The sequence below is a fragment of the Vicugna pacos genome, chromosome 8 (genome assembly GCF_048564905.1).
Source record: "Vicugna pacos chromosome 8, VicPac4, whole genome shotgun sequence".
NCBI classification, from domain to species: Eukaryota; Metazoa; Chordata; class Mammalia; order Artiodactyla; family Camelidae; genus Vicugna; species Vicugna pacos.
The window spans coordinates 66,653,081-66,674,982 of NC_132994.1; the positions used below are offsets into that span (position 1 = coordinate 66,653,081).

The 21,902-nt window shown below is 37.3% G+C and overlaps 1 protein-coding gene across 1 annotated transcript; it reads left to right on the top strand.

Moving 5' to 3' along the window:
- Positions 1-589: 589 nt before the first annotated feature.
- On the top strand, positions 590-9,484 carry VIP (vasoactive intestinal peptide). Its single transcript, XM_006197720.3, has 7 exons — positions 590-751; positions 1,953-2,067; positions 3,939-4,061; positions 5,026-5,130; positions 5,875-6,006; positions 6,832-6,920; positions 8,655-9,484. The coding sequence occupies exons 2-6, from the start codon at positions 1,961-1,963 to the stop codon at positions 6,875-6,877; spliced, it is 513 nt and encodes a 170-aa protein (XP_006197782.1). The 5' UTR covers positions 590-751; positions 1,953-1,960; the 3' UTR covers positions 6,878-6,920; positions 8,655-9,484.
- The last annotated feature ends 12,418 nt before the right edge of the window (positions 9,485-21,902 follow it).

The following is a 21,902-nucleotide window of genomic DNA, read 5'->3' on the forward strand; positions in this document are numbered from 1 at the left end:
CTTAGAGAATATTTGAAAATTTATCCTGGGATTAGTTTCAATATAAAGAAAATGTAATAATAGAAAAAATATGGAAAATTATTTCTAGATGTATTTAAAATTAGGTCTCAAGAAAGATTAAAATCAGGATCTACATGAAGAGTATAAAAATTTTTTAAAAGGCTTTAGGGCAATTGATGCTTTGTAATAAAGGAGAATTATACATTTGTAAGCATATGAGCCTAAGCATTCGTCGCTTTCTGTTATCTGTTCCTACACATAAAATCCTTATTTTCTGAAGGAATTCCAGTGGCCCTGGCACTAATCAGTCTCTTACTTCATAACTACTAATTAAAGATTAAAACATTTCGGATTAAGCTTGGTCCTTTTTTTGTTTAAAGAAAAGTAAGCTTCCTCTTTATATCTTACATCTTGAAGTTACTCACCCTAAATTTATATAAATCAGGCATAATGACAACTTAATAAGAACCTCGAGCCTTATTCATCCCATGGGAATACTACTGTGACGTCTTCAGAGAGCTTTGTGATTGCTCAGCCCTACGTAGAAGCCCTATAAAATGATGGGCTTTGAAATGCTGGTCAGGGTAGAGTGAAAAGCAGTGCTGGCAAGAGTAGCCAGCACCAAGTTCTGGCTCAGCTCTAAGGACAAGAGAGCTGGTGGAGCCTGTCGGCCTCGCAGGACGTCAGCACCTGAGACAGCTCTAATATTCTCCTTGGAACAGAAAGTCTCCGAGGAACACTCCTCAGCCAGGTAAGTGAAAGCTTTACTTTCTTCTTTTTTTGTCTCCCCACTGCCTCTAGAACTTTTCTCAGGGTATACTGAATTTTATTTTCTCTTGAAAAGAGTTTTACAGTGTTCCTCCTTTACAACATAAAAGACAAGTGTCTCCAGGCTCCTGGTAAGTTTAGAAATACCTCAACTTCTCACATATGAATGAGTTTTCTGAATTCTTTGGTTGGAAAATGCTTTACCCTGCTTGTTCTTTTACTCAATGTTCTTTTTAAAATAATGCATTAAAATAAGGGTTTTTCTTTTGACTTGTATGTAAATGTTTGACTGAAGGGTTCAATAATACATTTGTTTTGGAAGTTTCAACTTGTTTTGTGGTGCCATCTTTTCTATTTCATGTGTTAGTTATGTGAACCTAAGAAGCATTTATTTTTCTCTTTAAGTTTAAATACTGTGAGTCTTACAGACAGCACAATAAAGAGACATCAAACTCACAACTTTCTATGTGGAAACTACTTAGAAGTGAAATATGCAAGTGAATTAGATGTAAAAATACACAAGCTTTGCATTCAGTATATATTTTCTTTTATGGCAAAAATTATTTCAGTGGTAATATGTGGTTCAATGATTTTTTGTATTAATTTTTACTATTAATTGAGTTAATTTGTTCAAACCCATATTAAGCTCCCAGTAATATTTATAGTTAAAAGAGGAAAATGTATATACAAATAATTTTTATATATATATATACACACACACATGTATAGACACACATTATTAAAGAGATGGCACTCCAGTTTTATATTAATCAAATACTAAAAACTTAAAGGAGAAAACAAACTTCATTTCCTTGAAGCTATTTCCTTAGAAAAGATGTTAAACATGGATGTTACAACTCTGTTATAAGAAGATTGTCCCCAGGGTAACTTCCAGTACTGTAAAAGTATTGCATTCAATATATAGTTGTGCCTGCTGAGAGATAGGCAGCAGTTGAAAAGGATCTTAATTTTTATTCAAGCATCTTTCACTCCCTGCCCCCCAAAAACCTTCTTGATTTAAAAAGTAACCATATTGTAGTAATCACATTGCAATCTTTCAACAAGGTGAAAAGTACCTTTTCTAAACTCTACAAGATCCTTTGAAAATTACTGCTGGACACTTAGAATTACCTCGCTGGTACATGTGTGGTTGGAAAAGTTGATGTGATTCTCTCCCTTTCAAGGTACAGAGATGGAAACCAGAAGTAAGCCCCAGCTCCTCGTGCTCCTGACACTTTTCAGCGTGCTCTTCTCGCAAACCTTGGCATGGCCTCTTTTTGGAGCACCTTCTGCTCTGAGGTAGGTTCCCTTCAATTCAGATAGTTGAACGCCCCTTCTCCATATACAAGGGGATTTCCTACATGTTATTTGGGGCAGCTCATTAAAAAACATTTGTATTATTTATTCAAATCTGTTGGCTGATGTTTGAAGCAAGTTATTTTCAACTTCAGGTCAACATGATTATTCTGAGTCTCGGAATTCACTCACAGGGCAGGAGAGACAGTGTCAATGACTAGTTTTATAGGGAGCGTGGATCACATTTGCAGGCAAGGTGGAAGGAAGATTTGGCTTTTCTTTCATTCAAAACCAGTTTTAGATGAGCAGTCAGCTGGTCTCCATTATCATCTCAGTTCAGTTGTTTCTGATAGAAAAATAGATGTCTAGTTGCCTATCTCATTTTAGCTCATTGTCAAGATCAGTCAGTAAATAAAATCACAAGATCAGTAGCTGATTAGAGGAATATGCATAAGATCATGTTGGACAGGCCTATCTAAGCAGAATCAATTTGTCAATATTAAGAATTGTTGGATAATTGTCCTACTGAGATACCTCCCCCCATGAGTGAATTTTAAGGTACTTGATTTTTTTTTACCAGAAATCCTTCGTTTTACTGCTCTCTAGGTTGTGTTTTATATTTCAACTTTATATAGTATAACACAACTCATATTTAAAGCATTATCTGAAATAAATTTATGCTAGGGAAGTAAACAGTAAAAGGAAACTACATTAGCTTGATTTTTCCTTCCAGTTTACAGGGACTACTATATCTAGGGACAAATAATCATTTCTTTGCTTATTTTCTTCCTCCTGATTCAAGTTAGACTTATGCTTAATAGAGTGAATACTCTTGTTCAAGGTAGACTTATGCGCAACAGAGTGAATAATCTCTTAGCCGTTAGTGTTCACTGTGAAATCTCCTTAAAGCCACATCTTATGTTGCTTTGATAATTAAAGAGAATGAGTCCATCTGAATGGTTGTATCACGACAGTTGAATCATCTCAAGAATGCTGAAGTTTGCACTGATTGCTAGGTTTCATATTCAAAGAGGACTGCTTATTACTGACTACCAAATACTGCTTCACTAAAGGTACATGAGTGCCAGGGGCCAGCACACCCCTTAGAAGTTCACTCTAACATTGAAAATACACACACGTAATGTTAACAGTGTGCTGATGTTCAAAATGTGCATACATATTCCATAGATAGGCATGAATATTCTTAGTCTTGCAGCAAAGCATTGTACGTCCCTCATTAAAGTGGTGTTACTACATAAGATTAGAAGAAAAGGAAGCTCCACAAAATTCACTGAATTTGAGTACCTATTCAGAGATGGAGAGATTCTTTGGAGTTGGTCAAATACATAGAAATATATCACACCAAGGTGAATCTTTGAAATAAAGTTTAGGGACTTAAGAGAAAGAAAAAGTAATTTATGCTAGCTCTTGAGAAATGTTTGAGACAATTGATACTGACCATAAACAAATTTATGAATTGCTCCCAGTTTTCATACCTAATATGAAAAAAATTTCTAAAGTTTCTATTTTGTGTAAAATCTTTCTACCTGTGAAACTGAACTTAGCAAAGTGGAGCTATTGCCAAGGGAGTGTATTTGGTATAATGCTCTGATAAGATTGAACTAAATAGCTCTTGGGTTTGATACACAGAGCTTGTAAAAGTTGTATGGGATCTATTTTATGGGGTAAATTAAAACTTCACTACTCAGACTCTTGTAAACCCTAGAAACCATGAAATCAATTACACTATCCATATATTGTGAATGTGTGATATACACTAAGATTCTGAGTATCTTACTTCAAACGATTATAAGCCATAAGCACTATCTTTTAAGAAAGGAATGTATTTACTTCACTGTATTTTCTCCTAACAGGATGGGTGACAGAATACCATTTGAGGGAGCAAATGAACCTGATCAAGTTTCATTAAAAGCAGACACTGATGTTTTACAAAATGCATTAGTTGAAGATGACACACCTTATTATGACCTATCCAGGTAAGTTCATTTTTACTGAGTTTTATCTTAGAAAACACACTTTTGAAATATAAATATTTTATTTTTGTGGCACCATGAACCATGAAGCTGTTCTCATAGCATCCCACTACATATTCCCGTGCCGCATGGCTTCATTCAGCCTGATTTATGGAAGCTCTTGCTGGTACATGGTTTTCCTGTAGAGAGGTTGTAACAGATGAGGCTGAGCAAATCACTCACTTATTCTGTTGTATAAAATTTGAACATCAGAAGTTGTGCCAATTCTAGTAAAACTGCAACATTTAGGATTCCATGATGGAATAAGCTCTAAGGCAAGAAGTTCATCTCTCTGGAAAGAAAAAGTGCCTAATAATAAAAGCTAGTCTTTTCACAGAACCATTTGTCCAGAGCAGCATTCAAGTACAGACAGAATAACTCTATACTGAAGACAAAATGTAAAATATTTCTCTTTCGGATGAAAAATTTGGTTGATAAGCTCTAAGATCCTCTCTAGCTTAAGAGATTTTGTTTCTAAATATTTTGGCAGAAGAAATAACAAAAGGCATAGTAGGGTTTTTGCTAAAATCAGGATAATTTCTCCTTGCTTATATCTTTATTTACAGTAGAAGAAATAAAACACCATAAATAAATAGAAAATAAATATTGTATATTTCCCCACCAATATTTCTTAGAAAAGAAGTAGTTTTATAGATTCTACCAGGAAGCATTATTTTAATATTGAGATATGCTTCTAAGAAAGCTAATGTCTTTACTTTTACAAATTTGGGGGCTGGAAATATAGAATATATTTGATATAAGTGGCTAGACTATATCTTATATTCAGTTGTTAGAAAACCTCCTTTTGGACTTAAGTTTGCATGGGGACCTTTCAAATAAGCTAAGTTTCTTTTTTACTTAATGAGCCAAAATAATATTTTAGCAAACTGTGTACAAAATCATGGCCGTCTTTTCCTCCTTGTTTCAGAAACGCCAGACATGCTGATGGGGTATTCACCAGCGACTTTAGCAGACTCCTGGGCCAACTTTCTGCCAAAAAATACCTTGAGTCCCTTATTGGAAAGAGAGTCAGGTAAAGAGAATTTACCATTTTTTAAAAAATATGTCACAATGATTAAATCTGAAGGTTACCTTTTTTACTGTAAATAATTTATTTACTTTATTCAAAATTGATAACTCTTGATAATGTTGAATTACTTATAAAATAACTTGGATTCTTCAATAAAATATTCTCCACCCATGGATTAAGAAACTAAGCTTTCCTAGTAAGACACACTTATCTTTCTTAGATAATAATCATGTATAAATCTACAAACACATTGAACTAGACACAGTAAACTTCACTGTATAAACTGAAGGGAATTTTAAGGTTAACCATAGTGTTTCTGTTTTACTTCCTGCTCAAATCAAGCATTGAAAGATTCTACCTTTAAATGGCCACTAGCTGATTATTTAGATGCCACTCGTTAGAGTGGGAGAGCTTCATAAAGAAGCATTTATTTTTAAAGACCTTTGCCTTCCAGTGGCAGAACACAACTTCAAGTATCTCCTCGTTTTTCTTTTTCTTTGATAAATTATTTGCTCATTTGGTACACCAAGTGTCTTAAGGCACTCCCTGTAAAAGCCAAAATACATTGGATTATTCTTTGCTCCTCTGTCTTTAGCTTAGACGTATTTTTCTTTCAGTTTTTTTTTTTTTAATGATGGGAAATGAGTTGGGTGTTGGAATTATCTGATTCCAAGAAATTCAGACCTTTGGCACATTTGCCATTTCTTTGTTAAAACTCTTTGTTTTCCATATCCTCACATTCCTTAGCCATAGCATCTCAGAAGACCAGGGGCCAATCAAACGCCACTCGGATGCGGTCTTCACTGACAACTACACCCGCCTTCGAAAACAAATGGCTGTAAAGAAATACTTGAACTCAATTCTAAACGGAAAGAGGAGGTAAAGAAACAGGACACTTGCTAAAATGAGAAATTATAAATGAATTTCACAATAACAGTGGCATATGGAGACAAATCTATTTATTTTGTTACCTATCTGTACTCTTTGAAACAGTAATTCTCAACTTTGGCTAGCATGAAACTACCCTGGAGAATTTAAAAATACGGATATCTGGGTCTCATCCAAAACCAATTGCCAGAAATTAGGGTCTCTAGAGTGTGGGCTCTAGATACTGGTGTTTTTTTCACAGCTCGCCATGTGATTCTACTTTGTCTCCAGGGTTAAAAATGATGACTGTAGAGACTTCTAGTCTGAGTCTGGGCATACGTTTTATCAAAAGTGCTGATTTAAAAAATATGTAGGGCAGTCAACCAGCAATTTGGTACCACATGGAATTTTTTACATGCATATTTAATATCTGTATTTTACCAAATTAAACCATGAATTATTTTGTCTTCTCAAATTTGGTAGAACCTATGTCTCTCCATGATGTATAAATATGGAGCATAATATATAGGCAATGGGGTGCTCTCTCTTTTCACTCCAGTATTTTTGTTTAGATGGCATTAGGGACAGTTCTGTTTGGGTGAGATCAGGCAAGAGGACTCTCTTTGCCCAGCAGGTTATACTTCTGTAAGAAAACTTTAAGACACTCTAAGGTTGAAGAAGCATTCATAGGTAATTACTCACCTGAAAGATAATTGTTTGGCCCCCAGAGAATTTTACAGACCACCTAGAACAGCCTCGGTCACACGTCATCTTTTCTCTGGAAGCTTTCTCCTCTAAGAGCCTTAACACACACAATTTTCTTTTTCTGATCTGCAGCAGTGAGGGAGAATCTCCTGACTTTCTTGAAGAGTTAGAAAAATGATGAAAGAGCTCTTTGGAGCAAAGCTGCCGACAACTTCCCATTGGTGAGTCTATCTGTGCATCCTTATTATATTCTACCAGGCATCATCTAATTATTGAAGTAGGTAAGAGTCAATTGGCAGAAAACCTCTTAGCGTTCTCTTTATGAGACCTCATGCAAGAAAGACACTTCCACCTGAATGGACCCCAACTTGGTACACATCTTGAAATGATTCACGAGTGTCCTGATGGCATACAAGAGGAAGCTCACAATGCAGTAAGCAGTTTGGTGTCTCCTGGTTTACTCAGGCTCATTCCTATCCCTTTGATGAGCTATTAAAAAAGGAGACTGGCTCACACTAATGAGAAAACTGGCTTTCTCTTTGATAGTCAAGCCATGCTGCTTTGATTAATTTAAGGTCTAGTCCCACAATTGACGGTTAGCGTCTCATTTAACTTAAGGACAAGGAAACACCACAAAATTACAGCGTGGCATGGCTTGTTACCGTAAAAATATCAAGATGCTTCAGGTCTAACTGTATTTCTTGAAACATAGCAAACTTCATGCAGCAAAAATTATGTTAGCTTATTTTACCTGTAAAGTGAGTGTAGGTACTAGACTCCAATAATATTCACTGTAATATATACATATTTTTAAAATATTGAGTTCTCTTTTGGGGGGAGGTAATAAAGTTTATTTATTTATTTGTTTATTTATTTGTTTGCTTATTTATTATTTAATGGAGGTACTGGGGGTTGATGCCTGGATCTTGTGCATGCTAAGCAGGCCCTCTATCACTGAGCTATACCTCCCCCTTGTGAAATATTTTTTGAGTAGAGAAAGCACGAATAGGTTTTTTCCTTTGTTAAGTGACAAGCTTGTTATCAAAATTGTTTTAATGTAAATGTAGAAACAAGACATACTTCTTTCTTGAGTTATATTCGTGTTTCCATTTGCTCATAAAATATTTTTACAATGTTTGGCAAACCTTTAAAGAAATTATATGGCATCACTATCTCAGGTTGTCAAAATTTTCTCCAAAGGACTACAAGTAACTACTTTGGGCTTTGTGTATTCTATGGTTTCTGTAACCCTCAACTCTACTAGTGTAGCACGAGAGATGCCTCTAAGAGAGATACATGGTCAGGGGCACTGCAAGTGCTCATTCCTCATCACGTATAGACATTTCAGAGAAGCGAATTCCTTTGGCTGAAAAAGAGAGTTAGTTACATATGACTTCTTGAAAAAATGTTTATAAAAATAAGACTTTTCCATTAAATTAAGAAATATAATAGCACTACAATATAAAGAAGGATTAATCACTCTGTCTTTTTATGAGATTCCATTCTCCAACCTTTGATTTTGTGAATGGGTGACATTGGACAAATTCTTTTTTGGGGGGAGATAGGTAATTAGTTTTATTTATTTTTAATGGCAGTGCTGGGAATTGAACCCAGGACCTTGTGCACGTTAGGCACAGACTCTATCACTGAGCTATTCCCTCCCCGTCAGACAAATTCTTTAGAAACTTTTGTTGCTCAACCAATTGTGAAAATTTCAAATGAGTGAGTATTTATGGCTAATTATAGAAGTTCTTCATCCTCTGGCTCCTTTTCCAAAGAGAAGTCCCTTGGCAGATTCCCTCTTAATATCTCAGAACATAATCTCCTCTCACAAGCTGCTGATAAGGGGCAAAGAAAAAGACGTTTTTATCAACTGAGTGGATCAATAAATGAAAGTGGGATGCTGTAAGTAGAAATGTTTCTATGCTTAAAAACCCCAATTCTTTCTTTTTCAGAATTCTTGAAGGAAAATGATAAGCGAAGTCATTCTATTTTGAGTTCTACATAAGTAATTCAAGAAAACAGCTTCAGTATCAAAACCAAATAAATACATTGTGTCGTGAACATTGTGATTTATTTTACTCTAATGTAATAACTGTGATGTTTACATTGCAAATATTTTTGTGAGTTCTAAACTTTGTCTTTAACTCATGAAAATCCTGTAATTTCATATGCTGTGTATCCTTTCTATTGAAAATGTATTTAATGATAAGTAAATACTAGGTTAATTTCAATTGTATGAGGCTTTTTGAAAGAGTGATAATAGAGCAAAACTGATGTTTATTTATAGGGCATGCAGAGGAGCGAAGCAGATAATCAGCATATCTAAATGTGAATGTTGAGCGGATGGAATGCTGTGTTAAATAAACCTTAGAGTGTCTAAGGGATTACCAAAACAAAGATAGAAAGACATCCTCCAAAAAAGACATTCAGAAAATGATGTGTGTTTCTGCATTCTTAGGCAACATTTCTTTTGAATGAGATTTAAAAAGCTCTCAGATTTGAATCTCCAATTGCCAGAAGCTCTCTTCTGATCTAATGTTTCGGTTAAGGAGAATGGCCTCAACTTCTGACACTGGACTTTTCCTTTATGCTTGTGTTAAGTGAGTGTAAAATGTAAACCGAATGGACCATTTGTTTTTCAGTGATTAGTAGTTTTTCCATAATCACTCAAATAATGTTTAGGGCTTTCTTCAGTGAATGCACATTTGGAGAAACAACTATTTTTCCAAAATGATTGTAAGAAATTAAATATAGAAAATAAAGACCTTTGATTTTCATTGCAGACACTTACTATTGTTTTCATTTTTTTAAAAAATGATGCAGCAGTAACCCATTGTAGCTCTTTAGTTCTAGGAACTAGATGGTTTTTGTGGTATTGGAGGCAGGGTTATGTTTGATTTTATGTATGTCCTAAAATAATGGTGACATAAATAAGAGAAAAATTTCTTTCTCACACAAGGCCAGAAGTAAAATGTCAAAGGTTAGTATGATGGTTCTATTCCACAAAGCCCTCAGTAATCTAAACCCCTTCCAGGTCACCCCTCATTTCCTAGGACATGGCTCTCCTTATGATCCAAAATTGCAGCTAGAGTTCCAGCCATCCTACCTGCATTTCAGGCAGTAGGACGGAGGAAGGGGCATGGAAGAAAAGGGAGCAAGGAGTATATGCTGGTTCTCACTTAACTGACATCTTACACTAACATTCCCTTGAGCAGAACATAATTTTAGGGTCATGGTCATTTGCAAAAGAGGCTGGGATTTTTTTTTTTTCCTGGATGATCATGTGCCTAACAAAAAACTGGGATTCTGTGAATATAAAACAAGAAATGAATAGATTCATGTGGGAATTTTTTTTAATCTCAGGCCACGCATCTTAAATTCTCACCAAGGGGCTTCAAAAAATGACAAGGAAAGTGAGAGTCAGATAGAACCTAACTAAGAATGAAGAATCATGATCTTCACAGGCGGAGTTTTGCTCAGTTTCATTTACTACAATTAGAACAAGGAGAGACTAGTCTAGAACTACTAGTAACTGTAAAACAGTTTACAAAGGTTGAAGTTTATTGGACCAACTGTATCTTTTGTTCATATCTGATTCCACTATTAGTTATTTGTTAAGTGACTTTTCCATTATGCAAATCACTGCACGAAAACTGTTTTCTAACTTCTAGATGTTATTTGCACACATGGAGCTCATAAAGATCAGACAGGGACGGAACTGTAGTGCAATCTGAATGTGAATCTAAAGAGTTTTAATTTTATCTTATTAATGCAAATCTTTTCAGTTGATCCCCTTTTCCTTCAAGAAACATTTGTTGAAGGACAATGATGTACAAGGTAGATACCTAAGGGCTGTGTGTTCTGGGCAGAGGTGAGAGCAAGTGCCAGTTAGGGAACAGTGCTGGCACATCTGGACAGCAAGGGATGGCCAGCAGTAGGGCCCAAGCAGTCTGAGCTGGGCAAGCACTGAGTAGGAGATGAGGTCAAGAGGTTACCAAGGACTGGACCTTGTGGGCTTCACCGGCCACTGACAAGACTTGATGAGTGAGATGAAACACTGCAGTTTCGGACAATGATGCGCTATTATCTGAAATGTCCTTGAACAGGATCATTCTGGCTGCTACATTGGGAACAGGGTGAAGGGGTGCTAAGGGTGGGAGACAGGGGGACAAAAGAGGAGGCTACTGCTATAAATCAGGTGAAAGATGGTGTGGCATCCAGGGCGTGAGCAATGCTGGTGGTGAGTAGTGGAGTCTGAATAAGTCTTGAAAGTTGAGTCAAATTTTTTGCTGATAAACTCAAGCTATGAAACAAAAAAGTCCAGCATGATTCCAAAGTAAATTACCTGTGCGACCAGAAGGATGTGGTTTCTACTCAGTGAGATGAAGAAGACGGTGGTAAGGAGGTTCCTGGGAAGATGAGTTCCATTTTGGACAGTTTCAAGCTGCTGCAGCTTCGAGTTGGAGACATTCACAAGGAGTTCTGAGGAGATGCTAGGTTGGGGATAAGGCACTGGGAGACTTCAGTACGTAGGTGAGATTTAAAAGCACAAGATGACAAGATCACCAAGGGACTAAATGTCGCTAGAGAAGAATCTCAACACATAGACCCTGGGTGTCTTCATTCACTCCAGCTGCCATGACAAAGGACCACACACTGAGAGACTTAACCAACACAAATGCATTATCTCACAATTCTGGAGACTGGAAGTTTGAGGCCAAGGTGTTACCAGGGTTGGTTCCTTCTAAGCACCGTGAAGGGGATCCCTACCCAGTCCTTGGCTTCCAGTGACTTACTGGCCATCTCTGGCTTATGGAAACATTACCTCAGCCTCTGTCTTGAGCTTCACATGGTACTATCTCCATGTGTTTGGGTGTCTCTAGATTTCCCCTTTTTTATGAGGACACTGGTCATATTGGAGTAGAATCCCCTCTAATGACCTCACTTTAACTTGATTACTTGTATAAAAGTCCTGTCTCCAAATCAGGTCACATTCTGTGGTACCAGGGATTAGGACCCCAACATATGAATTTGGGGCAACACAATTCAACCCATAACACCAAAGCATGCAACATTAATAGGCTGATGTGTTGAGGAATAAATGGGGTAAAAAGGACTGAAAAGAGAAGCTAGTGAAATAGGAGAGAAAAAAAGAGTGTGTATTTCTGGAAGACAAGTAAAGAAAACCTTTCAAGGAAGAAGGCATCCTGAATAGATTTAAATGTTGTTGTGATGTCAAATAAGATTCATTTATTGATTTCTGAAGCAAGTATTTATAAGGAATCTACTGTGTGCTCAGCACCTTTCTTGGTTCTGATGATACAGCAGTGAAAAAACCAGACACAAATTCCTGCCCCCATGGAGGTTACATTCTATTGGTGGAAACATGTGACAAACAAATTAGTTAAGTAAAAGACATTATGTTAGAAAATATGTGCTAAGGAGAAAAATTAATGCAGGGAAAGAGGGTATGAAATGTTCAAAAAGAAGCTTGACATTTTCAATAGGGCTCCCAGAGACAGTCTCACAAAAAGGTGAGTTTGAGGAAAGCCCTGAGAGAAGTGAGAAGTTGTGGGAAGATCATTCCAGACAGAGGGAACTGCAGACGCTAAAGCCCCTGGATGGGGCAATCCTGATAGTTCGAGGAGCAGAGAGAAGGCCAGTTTGGCAGAAGTGGAGAGAAGGATTAAGAGAAGGATTAAGAGAAGATGTAAGAGAGAAAGTCAGAGAGGTTAAGAGGAACCAGGTTATAGGACATTACAGGTCATAGCAAAACTTTGGCTTTTATTTTGAATGAGATGAGAAACCATTAAAAGAACTGGTTGCCATCAGTGACCTTCACAATATTATTCCTGGTTCAGTGATGTGGGTGAAAGCTGGGTCAGAGTTGCCCTAGAGATTGGGGAGGCAGGGGTCTCTACTGTAAATATCTGTTACACTTAGAGTTGTTTTCCTGCAGAAGGGGGCAAAGAAAAGAAGAGGGGCCTGGTGGGGGAAAAAGAGGTCAAATAATTTGTTTTCATGTGGAAGAAATATCAAGAGTGTGTTTGCATGATAAACAGGAAAGATCCAACAAAGGGAAATCTGATGATGCTGTTGGTAAAGGAGATTGTGCTTGAGTGATATCTTTGAGAAGGAAGAGGAATTGGATGATACAAACATAGAGGGCTTGACACTCATGTGATGCAAGTACTCTTCAACCAAAGCAACAGGCACAATGTTCGGGTCAAAGGCAGATGAATGAACAGGTGAGGTGTTAGAGCTTAGGGAACTCCTCCTTTGATTACATCTACTCTCTCAGGAGATGGCTGAGAGTAAGAATAAGTGAGGAGATGTTGGAGATGTAAGAAAAGTAAAAAAAAAAATATATATATATATATATATGTGTGTGTGTGTGTGTGTGTGTGTGTATCTATATTACACAATTTACTAGGTAAGTGGAAAAATAAATGAAGTAGGTAAAATATTTTTCTAATCTGAAGAATTCAGTGATGAATGAGGTGGTTTAGAAATATGGGTCAACTTAACTAGCCCAAGATTGTTTTTTTATTATTTTGAAAGTTTAATGAAAATTAAGTAGATTTTCCCAGAAATAAGCATTTTGTGTGTGTGTGTGTGCTTTCAGAGAATTCCATAAATCTTACATACCCATGCATGGAACTTAAGAAGCTTCCTTGCTTGCGCTTTAAGAAGCCTTACTCTAGCAGTCATGTACATGGGGAAATGGTGTATAACCATTAAAGTCATCCAAAGTGAGACAAGAAGTGTTTAACTAGACTGGTGGGAATGAGAAAGGAAAGGAAATTATGGAGATGCTCTAACACATTATGTAGCAGGGATTTACTAGGAACTTCATGTTGTTAAATCAGATCAAGTTTAGGAAGCATGTGTTATTCTTCAGCCCATTTTTCAGATGGCGGAGCTGAAGCACGATGTAGGTAGCAGAATCCTAGCCCTGGAAACTCATGTAGAAATAGTTCACTCAGTCCCCAAATGGGTCTTACTTAAGATCCCAGAAAGACTAAGTGACTTTCCTGAGATAACATAATTATTTAGTGGCAGAGCAGGAAATGGGGCTCAGGCGCTTTCTTTACCTTACTGTCTTTATACCTAACACTGTAATTGGCAAAAATTCAATGCATAGGACATGGATTCCCTTGACGCCTACCCCAGTCTCGGTCCCATTTCTGCAGAGGCTACCCTGCCCTCCTACAATCTCAGAGGCCGGCCAGCTAAGAAGCCAGAGTGCTCACCTCACCCATCAGGCTTTTCTGGACGTGATATCTGCCTCTTTTCTCATGCTCAGAAAGCCTGGAGGATACATCAGCCCTCTATGTTTCAGCAGTGATGCTGGATTGCGGCTTTTCAGATCCCATCCTTTCTATGCAGGTGAAGAAGTATCTGCCCATTTGGCTCCACTCTGCTTGGGTCTCCTGCATCCTCAAACTTTTCTTCTCTCTTGCCTTACAGAAGTCTAGCCCCCAAACCTAGCCTTAGCTAGTTCTTGCACTGGTCCTTGCTGAACCTTTCGCAGAGCTGCCCTGTGCTTTGCCTTACCTTGTCTTGAACACATGGATGATTTGGTGATGTCTCAGATGGGCCTTGTCTGTGAACACTGCCTTTGCCCCTCTTTGCCCGTCTGCATCCCGGCTCTCTATTTGGAACTTGATCTCTATCTGGAATTGGACAGAACTGGACACAAGTCTTTACTAGTTATTGCTAGTCCCATTCTGAGCAGCCTGTGCAGTTTTCTTTCCCCTGGACAGTCTCACTTCCCAATTGTTCCCTCCCTCCAATTTGTTCTCTCTTTATTTCCTGCATGTTCTTTGACTGCAAACTACTGCTTTCCTGTGAGTTATGTGGAGCTAAAATCTCAGGGGGTTCTGGTTTTTGCTGTTTCGAAAAGATCACCCAGGATAGAAAATGCCTACCATTTAATAGATCAGCCTATTTGCCTGAAACAATATAAATAGCTTTTATTGCAATAATTTCTAAAATGACAATCTCTAAAGAAGTTGCCTCTTGATTTAAAAGAGGCTTGATTGACTATATTACATAACATTCGTTTCAGTGGTTGGTCATTGCGTGGAGTCCTTTCTGTGGCTTTGGATCTCATGACTGATTCTGGGAAAGAAAAACCTAAATTTTTTTTTTCTTGGCTCACATTTATAAATTAATATTGCTAACGCACAGTTAGCAAGACAATAGCTCTTTGCAACTGAATTACATTTTACGGCACCTGCAGTACAAAGTTATTAGCAAATAGCTTGTTTTTGGTTTACTCTGTGGTGGAATATTTTTTTGAAATATTGCCTGATGTGTTAATGTTTCATATACCAAAGATTAAATCTGCTACATCATTGTGGTAGGAAACTTTCAAAGACGTCCATGTCTTCATCCCTGAGACTTGTGACTGTGTTACCTTACATGGCAAAAGAGACTTTACAGATGTGATTAATATTAGGAACTTACGAAGAGAATCCTGGGTTATCCAAGTTGCTCAGTGTCATCACAAGGGTCCTTAAGTGATGGAGGAGGAAGGCTGCAGGGTCCAAGAAGGAGATGGACAATAAAGCAGGGACTGGAGTGATGTCATTGCTTGACGTGATCATGAGTCAGGGACTGCGGGCAGAATTTGGAAGCTGGAAAAGCATGAGAAGAATTCTCCCCCAGAGGTTCTAGAGGAAATACAGCCCCGTCAACTTTTGGTATTAGCCTCATGGAACTAATTTTCAGAATTCTGACCTCTAGAACTATAAAATAATAAACAACACAACTTTTAAGCCACCAGATTTGTAACTTATTCCAGCAACAATCAGGAATAAATACAATTGTCCTTCTCCAATTACAACAGAACTTGGGTCTGGTATCCATTGCTTGAGGGAAGGTTGTCACTGCAAACTACTGAAATTAAACGTTTCTGTGGACTTGTCATGTAATCGCAGCGAGAAAGGAGATACCAAAACCTGAATTTGCTGAGGCAATCCAGAATTGACTAAAATGGTGATGAATTAACTGAGGTGATTTTAAAAAACTAATATAATAGGTGCTTGAGATACAAATTAATTTCAGGTATAAAAATAGTCATATTCTTAGACACCTGAGTTCAAAATGAAACTGAAATTAATGTCCCCTAAAATTATATCAGAAATCTTTTTTTTGACCTGAAATGAATATTTTATCTCTACATTTGCCTTCAGTTGATACACACAAAATCTACCCAAAAATGACACAATATTTCAAGAGTTTTTAAGGTTCAAGATGCTAGTCTGAGCCCATGAACATGCCTCCCCTTTCTCCCCAAATACCATTCACTTAATAGCAAGAAACAGGAAGAGTAAAGGAATATTATTACACAGAGAAAAGACTAGAAAAAGCGAGCCGGGAGCGGTGGGAGGTCGCAGTCCATTTTGGGGGAAGACGGGGATTGAAGATTGGCTCCATACCACCGCGGCAGGAGCCTCAGCGAGGAACCAGCGTGGGCCGCCTGCAGCCAGTGATCTTTCTATTGACAAGGTCAAGGGTAATTGGATTTTGACAAATACAATGACTGTTGTTTCCACATGGAAATCTCTTCCTGGCATTTCTCAGAAAATATTTATATACTTTAACAAATGCTGAATCCCAAGGAAAAAATCAGTTGAGAAATTGGGATGAAAGAATTAATGTTTAAAAGTCTCCACAAGAATGTTACTTGTTTAAAAGAATTCACTTGTACTAATTTGCTAGGGCTGCCATAACCAAGTGCTACAGACTACCTGGCTTAAATCCAATGTTTCACAGTCCTGGAGGCTGGAAGTCCAAGATCAAGGTGGCGTCCGGGTGGATCCCTCTGAGGCATCTCTCCTTGGCTCGCCGATGGCCGTCTTCTCCCTGTGTCTTCACACAGTCTTCCCTCTGTCCATGCACAGGTCTGAGGTCAAATTCCCTTTTTTTATAAGGACACCATCATACTGGATTAAGATGCTCCTTAATGATCTCATTTTAACTTAATTACCTCTTAAAAAACTATCTCCAACTACAGTCACATTCTATGGTACTGGGCGGGGGTTAGGACTACAACATGTGAATTTTAGGAGGACATAATTCAACCCACAACACTGCTAATGTCAAATCAAAAGCAAGAGCAGGAAATGCTGAGATGTGGAACATCTTTCTTACAAGGTTTTCTGTAACCAAATGTCTATATATATCTCTAGGAAAAAAAGACTCTTTGAATGAAATGTCTAATTTTGTCACAGTATATAAGTATATAGTAATAACCAGCTATTCGTTTATTATTATGTTGTTTTTGCTCTAGAAAACCTTTGAAACTTTTAGTGTGATCTTATCACAGAAAAATCTTCTGTTTTTTGTTATTCTACTTTTGTTATTATGATTATCCATGATTATTTTAGAAATATGTACTTTAAGTATGGTGAAAAATATTAAACAACTTACAGTTTTGGAAAGTCCTAAGAATTCCTGTGAATTCTGATTGATCTTTCCTGCATACCAAAGATTAGTGTTTGTCAGGAGTTTGACAACTACAACTGAGGGCAAGATTAAGGAGGGGCCTGCACATAAGGGCATAAACAGACAGTTTACACACAGGACTGCTGACCTCTCATGCTTGCTAGAGAAGGCTGAAAGACCTAGATGTCCTGAAGGATAAAAATTAGAGGGTTATTCTCTAAAAAATGGGAAAAAAAACCTTTCTGGGGAGGAGCAGGGTGGCCAATGCGGCAGCTGCCACCCCAGAGCGTTCCATCAGGGCCACCCGGAGTCCCCTCCGGCTCCCCACCGGCTCCTCAGCCTGGATGGAAACCTGCCTTCAAATAACTTCATTCACATGCAGTAATTCCAGTCAGACTCTCCAGCTGTGCCTTCTTTTGTTTTTCCTCCCTTTCTTTCTTTCTTTTTTTTTTTTTTTAAATTGAAGTATAGTCAGGTACAGTGTGTCAATTTCTGGTGTGTCTCCCTTTATTTCTTTAATAATTTATCCAAGCAGACCTCAGGTTAATGGCGGCATGTGCTATTAGAAATACTGAATGTGAGTGAACGACCAAAGAGCCCCAGGCATTTGAGGAAACCTTCAAGAAGGAAAGATCCAAGTTTAAAAATAAAACTGAATATGAAAGAGAGAGAACATCAGAGAAGGAGAGATAAAGTCTCAGAGACAATTAGGAAAATAGGGCATGTAGAATACAGGACCGTGATGCAGGAACAGAGAGAAGAAAAACCTCTTGGACTTGAAAACTGCTTGAAATAAAATAAAATTTAACAGAATAGCTGTGGGTCAAACTCAAGAAAATTGTCTAAAATATTAGAGATAAATTTAAAAATAAAAAATGAGTCAAAGATAATTAGAACAAGAAATCTTGCATGAGATAAAACAGAAGTTTCTGAAAAAGAGAATGGAGAGAAGAGAGGGGAGAAAATAATCAAAGAAATATCAGAAAAGTCATTTTTACCTTCCCCAGATTGTATGTCCTGTGAGGTCTGACTGCACACCTATTTTATCAGTGAGTGCATGCTACATATTGTATCAACAGCCCGAGGATGTCTAATTAATATGTTGAATTTGTCAACATATTAAACTAAATATAGGATAGGGCTATATTCTTTTGTAAAATGCATCAAAATTTCCCTGATAATGATAATGAGTTACTAATGTGGCAAATTAACTCCTAAACATCTTAAGCATGTTTACATTACATGTATATTACAACTCTGGGTGTGATACATTCCAAATGTCTAATTTTCTAAAATCTCTGTAAGAATGAAAATGAATCTATCCAATCTAGTTAGCAAAGTTACATATTTTCTTCTATAAGTTTTTATGTAAAAATCCCTATATATTACTATTAATATTACTATATACCATAGTATATACTATACTATAAATATTTTAAAGATATAACATTAATTACTGTTAATACTATCATATATTATTGTATGTAGAATACTATGTAGTGATAGTAATATTAACATATACATGGATATTCTGTTTCTGGGTCTCAGAAACTATGCTACAGAATATTTTAAAAATAGAGACTAAAAATTCTGTAATAATATCTGTGAATTCCTAAGAACTCTTGGAACTGAAAATTTTCGTGGAACTGCAGCTTAGAAAGATACACTCCAATTATTTACTTGCCTATTCTTGTTTGGCGCTCCAAATGCAAATGCTACCCACTCTGGTTAACTGATAGCTGCTGCAACTGTTTGAAAGGAGCAGGAGGGAAAGAAGCATTCAAAGTATCTGGCTTTATACAACCCTCTGCCGACAGCTTTCTGTCCCTAGCCATCAGAGAGAAAACGCTTCCTGGGGCGTTCTCTTTTGCCTTCTGTAATTGGCAGTCTCTTACAAGAGGCATCTCCTTTCATACTATAACTTTTTCCATTTTTTTCCCCACACAACTGTGCTTTTTCCTTTTCTCTTCCTTGGAAATTCGCCCTCGTTTCATAATCCGGCTTCTTTTTCTTTCGCTCTTCCATTCTGTATAAAATTGTGGATTCATTTACTTGGGCATCTTGCTCTGTGGTTTGCTTTACCCACCTGTTAACCTCATTTGTTCCAGGGACAGAATATCCATACAGATCTCCCAAGATTTCTTTTTGTCTCTCAGGTTTTCTCACTGTTAAGGTTGATTTGCTAATTTATATTTTATTTATCTTTCTAGTTTCAAAAACAGAATCTTTGAGTTCGAAGTTGCCATTGCATGTAAGGTTACAATTTACTGCTGGGGAAATAACTATGCCATTATTCTTAGATTTTACCTGGAAGACATTTTCTTCTTACCTTGATATTTATACAGATGAAGAAACTTGTCAACTTGAGTAAAGATTGAGATAGAGGTTTGGAACAGCAAGCAAATGTCAAAAAAGAATCTTTATTATAGATGCATAAGTCTGAAATTGTGTGCAGGCAGTGAAAATGAGACTAATGCAATAGGACTGAGAAAATGCCCATTTTAAGGTCTCAGTCCTTGCTAAGCAGCTGATTAGAGGGGTGTTAGCCTGAAAATATACCTGCAAAGTAAAAGCAAAAGGGTAAACAAAGGTGACACAAAAGTTGGCTTCCATGAAGGGGCTACTATAGAACCTTATTTTAAAGCATTATGATGACACTATGTAATTGATTTTTAGAAAATGAAATATAAGTTTTATTTCCCTAGTTGAATGTTATTTACTAAATTGTGGGACATAACTGTCAAGTTATATATAACTAGCAAACATCTTTGGAAACTGAATAACAATATGACTAATTTGTATTGCAATAATATTATATGGATTGTATTAATTCAGTGAATTGTAGGTGAAAAGATAAATTCGAGTTTTGGCAAGGTTCACACTTTCTTTTGGGAAGTAACGCACACATATTGATGATAAAAGATGTACTGGAACATACAGTAAAGCAGAAATAGCATATTTGTTCTGTGTCGCATGGCTGTCAGTGGGGTACTAACAGCAGAGACTGGACTGAGTAGGAAAGACTGTTTCTCAGTAGATAACGATCAGGTGACCGATGCCTTCCACACATTAGCTTGAATAAACCAGGAGATTAGTGTCATTCTTCAGCATGTGTTGGCGATAAGCAAAATTGCTTCTCGAGTCCACATTATGAGAAGGAAAGCACGACTCTAAAGCGATGGGTGACTAGCAAACGACACGTCCAAGTGTTACTGGTTTTCTTGCTGGGTAAGTGCTAACTTGTGCATTCCAATGACTTTGCAGTGTAAAGATGTCTGCTTTAAGGGCCTCTTTTTTTCCATAACTTCTGAGGTCACTGTATAACCTTATCGGAACCCAGGAACCCATTCTTGGGTTTGACGACGAAGCATCGCTCTATGACTATGAAAATAAAGTATCAAAATAGAGCTGAGGGCCAGAGACTCTTACAGAACCACGGTGAAATTCACACCTGAGCAATCTACGTGCCCACATATAATTGGAGTGTGCACGTCATGGGCCGACGCGACCTTGGTGCCTGCTTTCTTGTGGCCAGCTTAAGGGTTTGAGTTACTACAAGAAAGAACAGAGGCTAGCTTTCCGCACTGGCTCAAGGAGTCCTGAGGACATAGGTCTCACTTCCTGGACTCCCCAAAATAATTTTATTTTTAGTTATACCTAGGAACTGTTGTACACGTCTACATCTGCAGAAAGGCCGAGAAGCAAGATTAACTTTTCCAGGAATCAAACACTGAGGGTATTAAAGTGGGAGACTGTTTGAATTGGTCTCCTTCCCCAGGGCCACTCTGCAGCTACAAGCCTGGTCTGGGGCTCGTATTTGGTCTCTGTTGGCTCAGTGACCTTTCTCAGGTCCATTCACCAGCACAGGGCGAGCACCTCTGCTCAGAAGGGGGTTGAATGACCTCAAGACTTGGCCTCAACCTTGGTCAACAATTCACTCCTGCTCCAGCACCAAACTGCAAAGATCATTTGTTTACTGTTTCTATCCACAGACCAAGAGAAACAGAAATAGGTCTTCTTGCTCCAGTTTAACTGAAACACACACAGGGAATGTTGACTCTAGATTTCCCGTATTCCTTTAGCTTTTCCTCACTTTCTATGCCAGAAATGCTGGCAAAGAAATCATAGGATAGGATTTTTGGAAGAGAAAATTACTAGTGAAAGTAGTTCATGTGTAAAATGCATAATTTACTTCAAATAAAAAGGAATCCATTCTCAAATTCTGTGATTCAGAGCACAGAAAATTTTGGATTATTCAACATGAGTTAATCCTGTTCGACGGCATTTTAATGAGATAATTTTAATTCATAAATTATTACTAGAGCCAAAATTAAAAAAAGAAATGTTATTGGAAATATTTGATAAATAGGACATTAAAACTGTTCTAAATATATGCTTTCCTATAGTTAAAATTCAGTGTTCTCATCGGTATCATAGTGTACCAAAGCCCTACCAAATTCTAAATTTCCTAGTCCAATAAAATAAAGTAGGAATTAGCTCACTTTATTATCCTATAAGTGTAGAACTGGACGTCTGTTGATATTGCACATAGTGTAAAAACTTTTCTTTGTTGATCTTCTGAGACATTTAATGACCATCTTTGAAAACAAAACAAAACAACAAAATCATAAAACTTGTGGTCTAATAAGAAATTAGAAAATTAAAAGGATTTGGGAAAATTGTGGCAATAATTGGATTCTCACAGCCACTGCAAGTCTTCCTGCCTGTTACTACTGCTCTCTGAG

What these genes read in the sequence shown, in the direction of transcription:
- VIP (XM_006197720.3), top strand. Translation starts at nt 1,961, where the DNA reads ATGGAAACCAGAAGTAAGCCCCAGCTCCTCGTGCTCCTGACACTTTTC. An exon ending in GGAGCACCTTCTGCTCTGAG is followed by an intron (nt 2,068 to 3,938) that starts GTAGGTTCCCTT and finishes TTCTCCTAACAG; the next exon opens with GATGGGTGACAGAATACCAT. An exon ending in ATTCTAAACGGAAAGAGGAG is followed by an intron (nt 6,007 to 6,831) that starts GTAAAGAAACAG and finishes TCTGATCTGCAG; the next exon opens with CAGTGAGGGAGAATCTCCTG.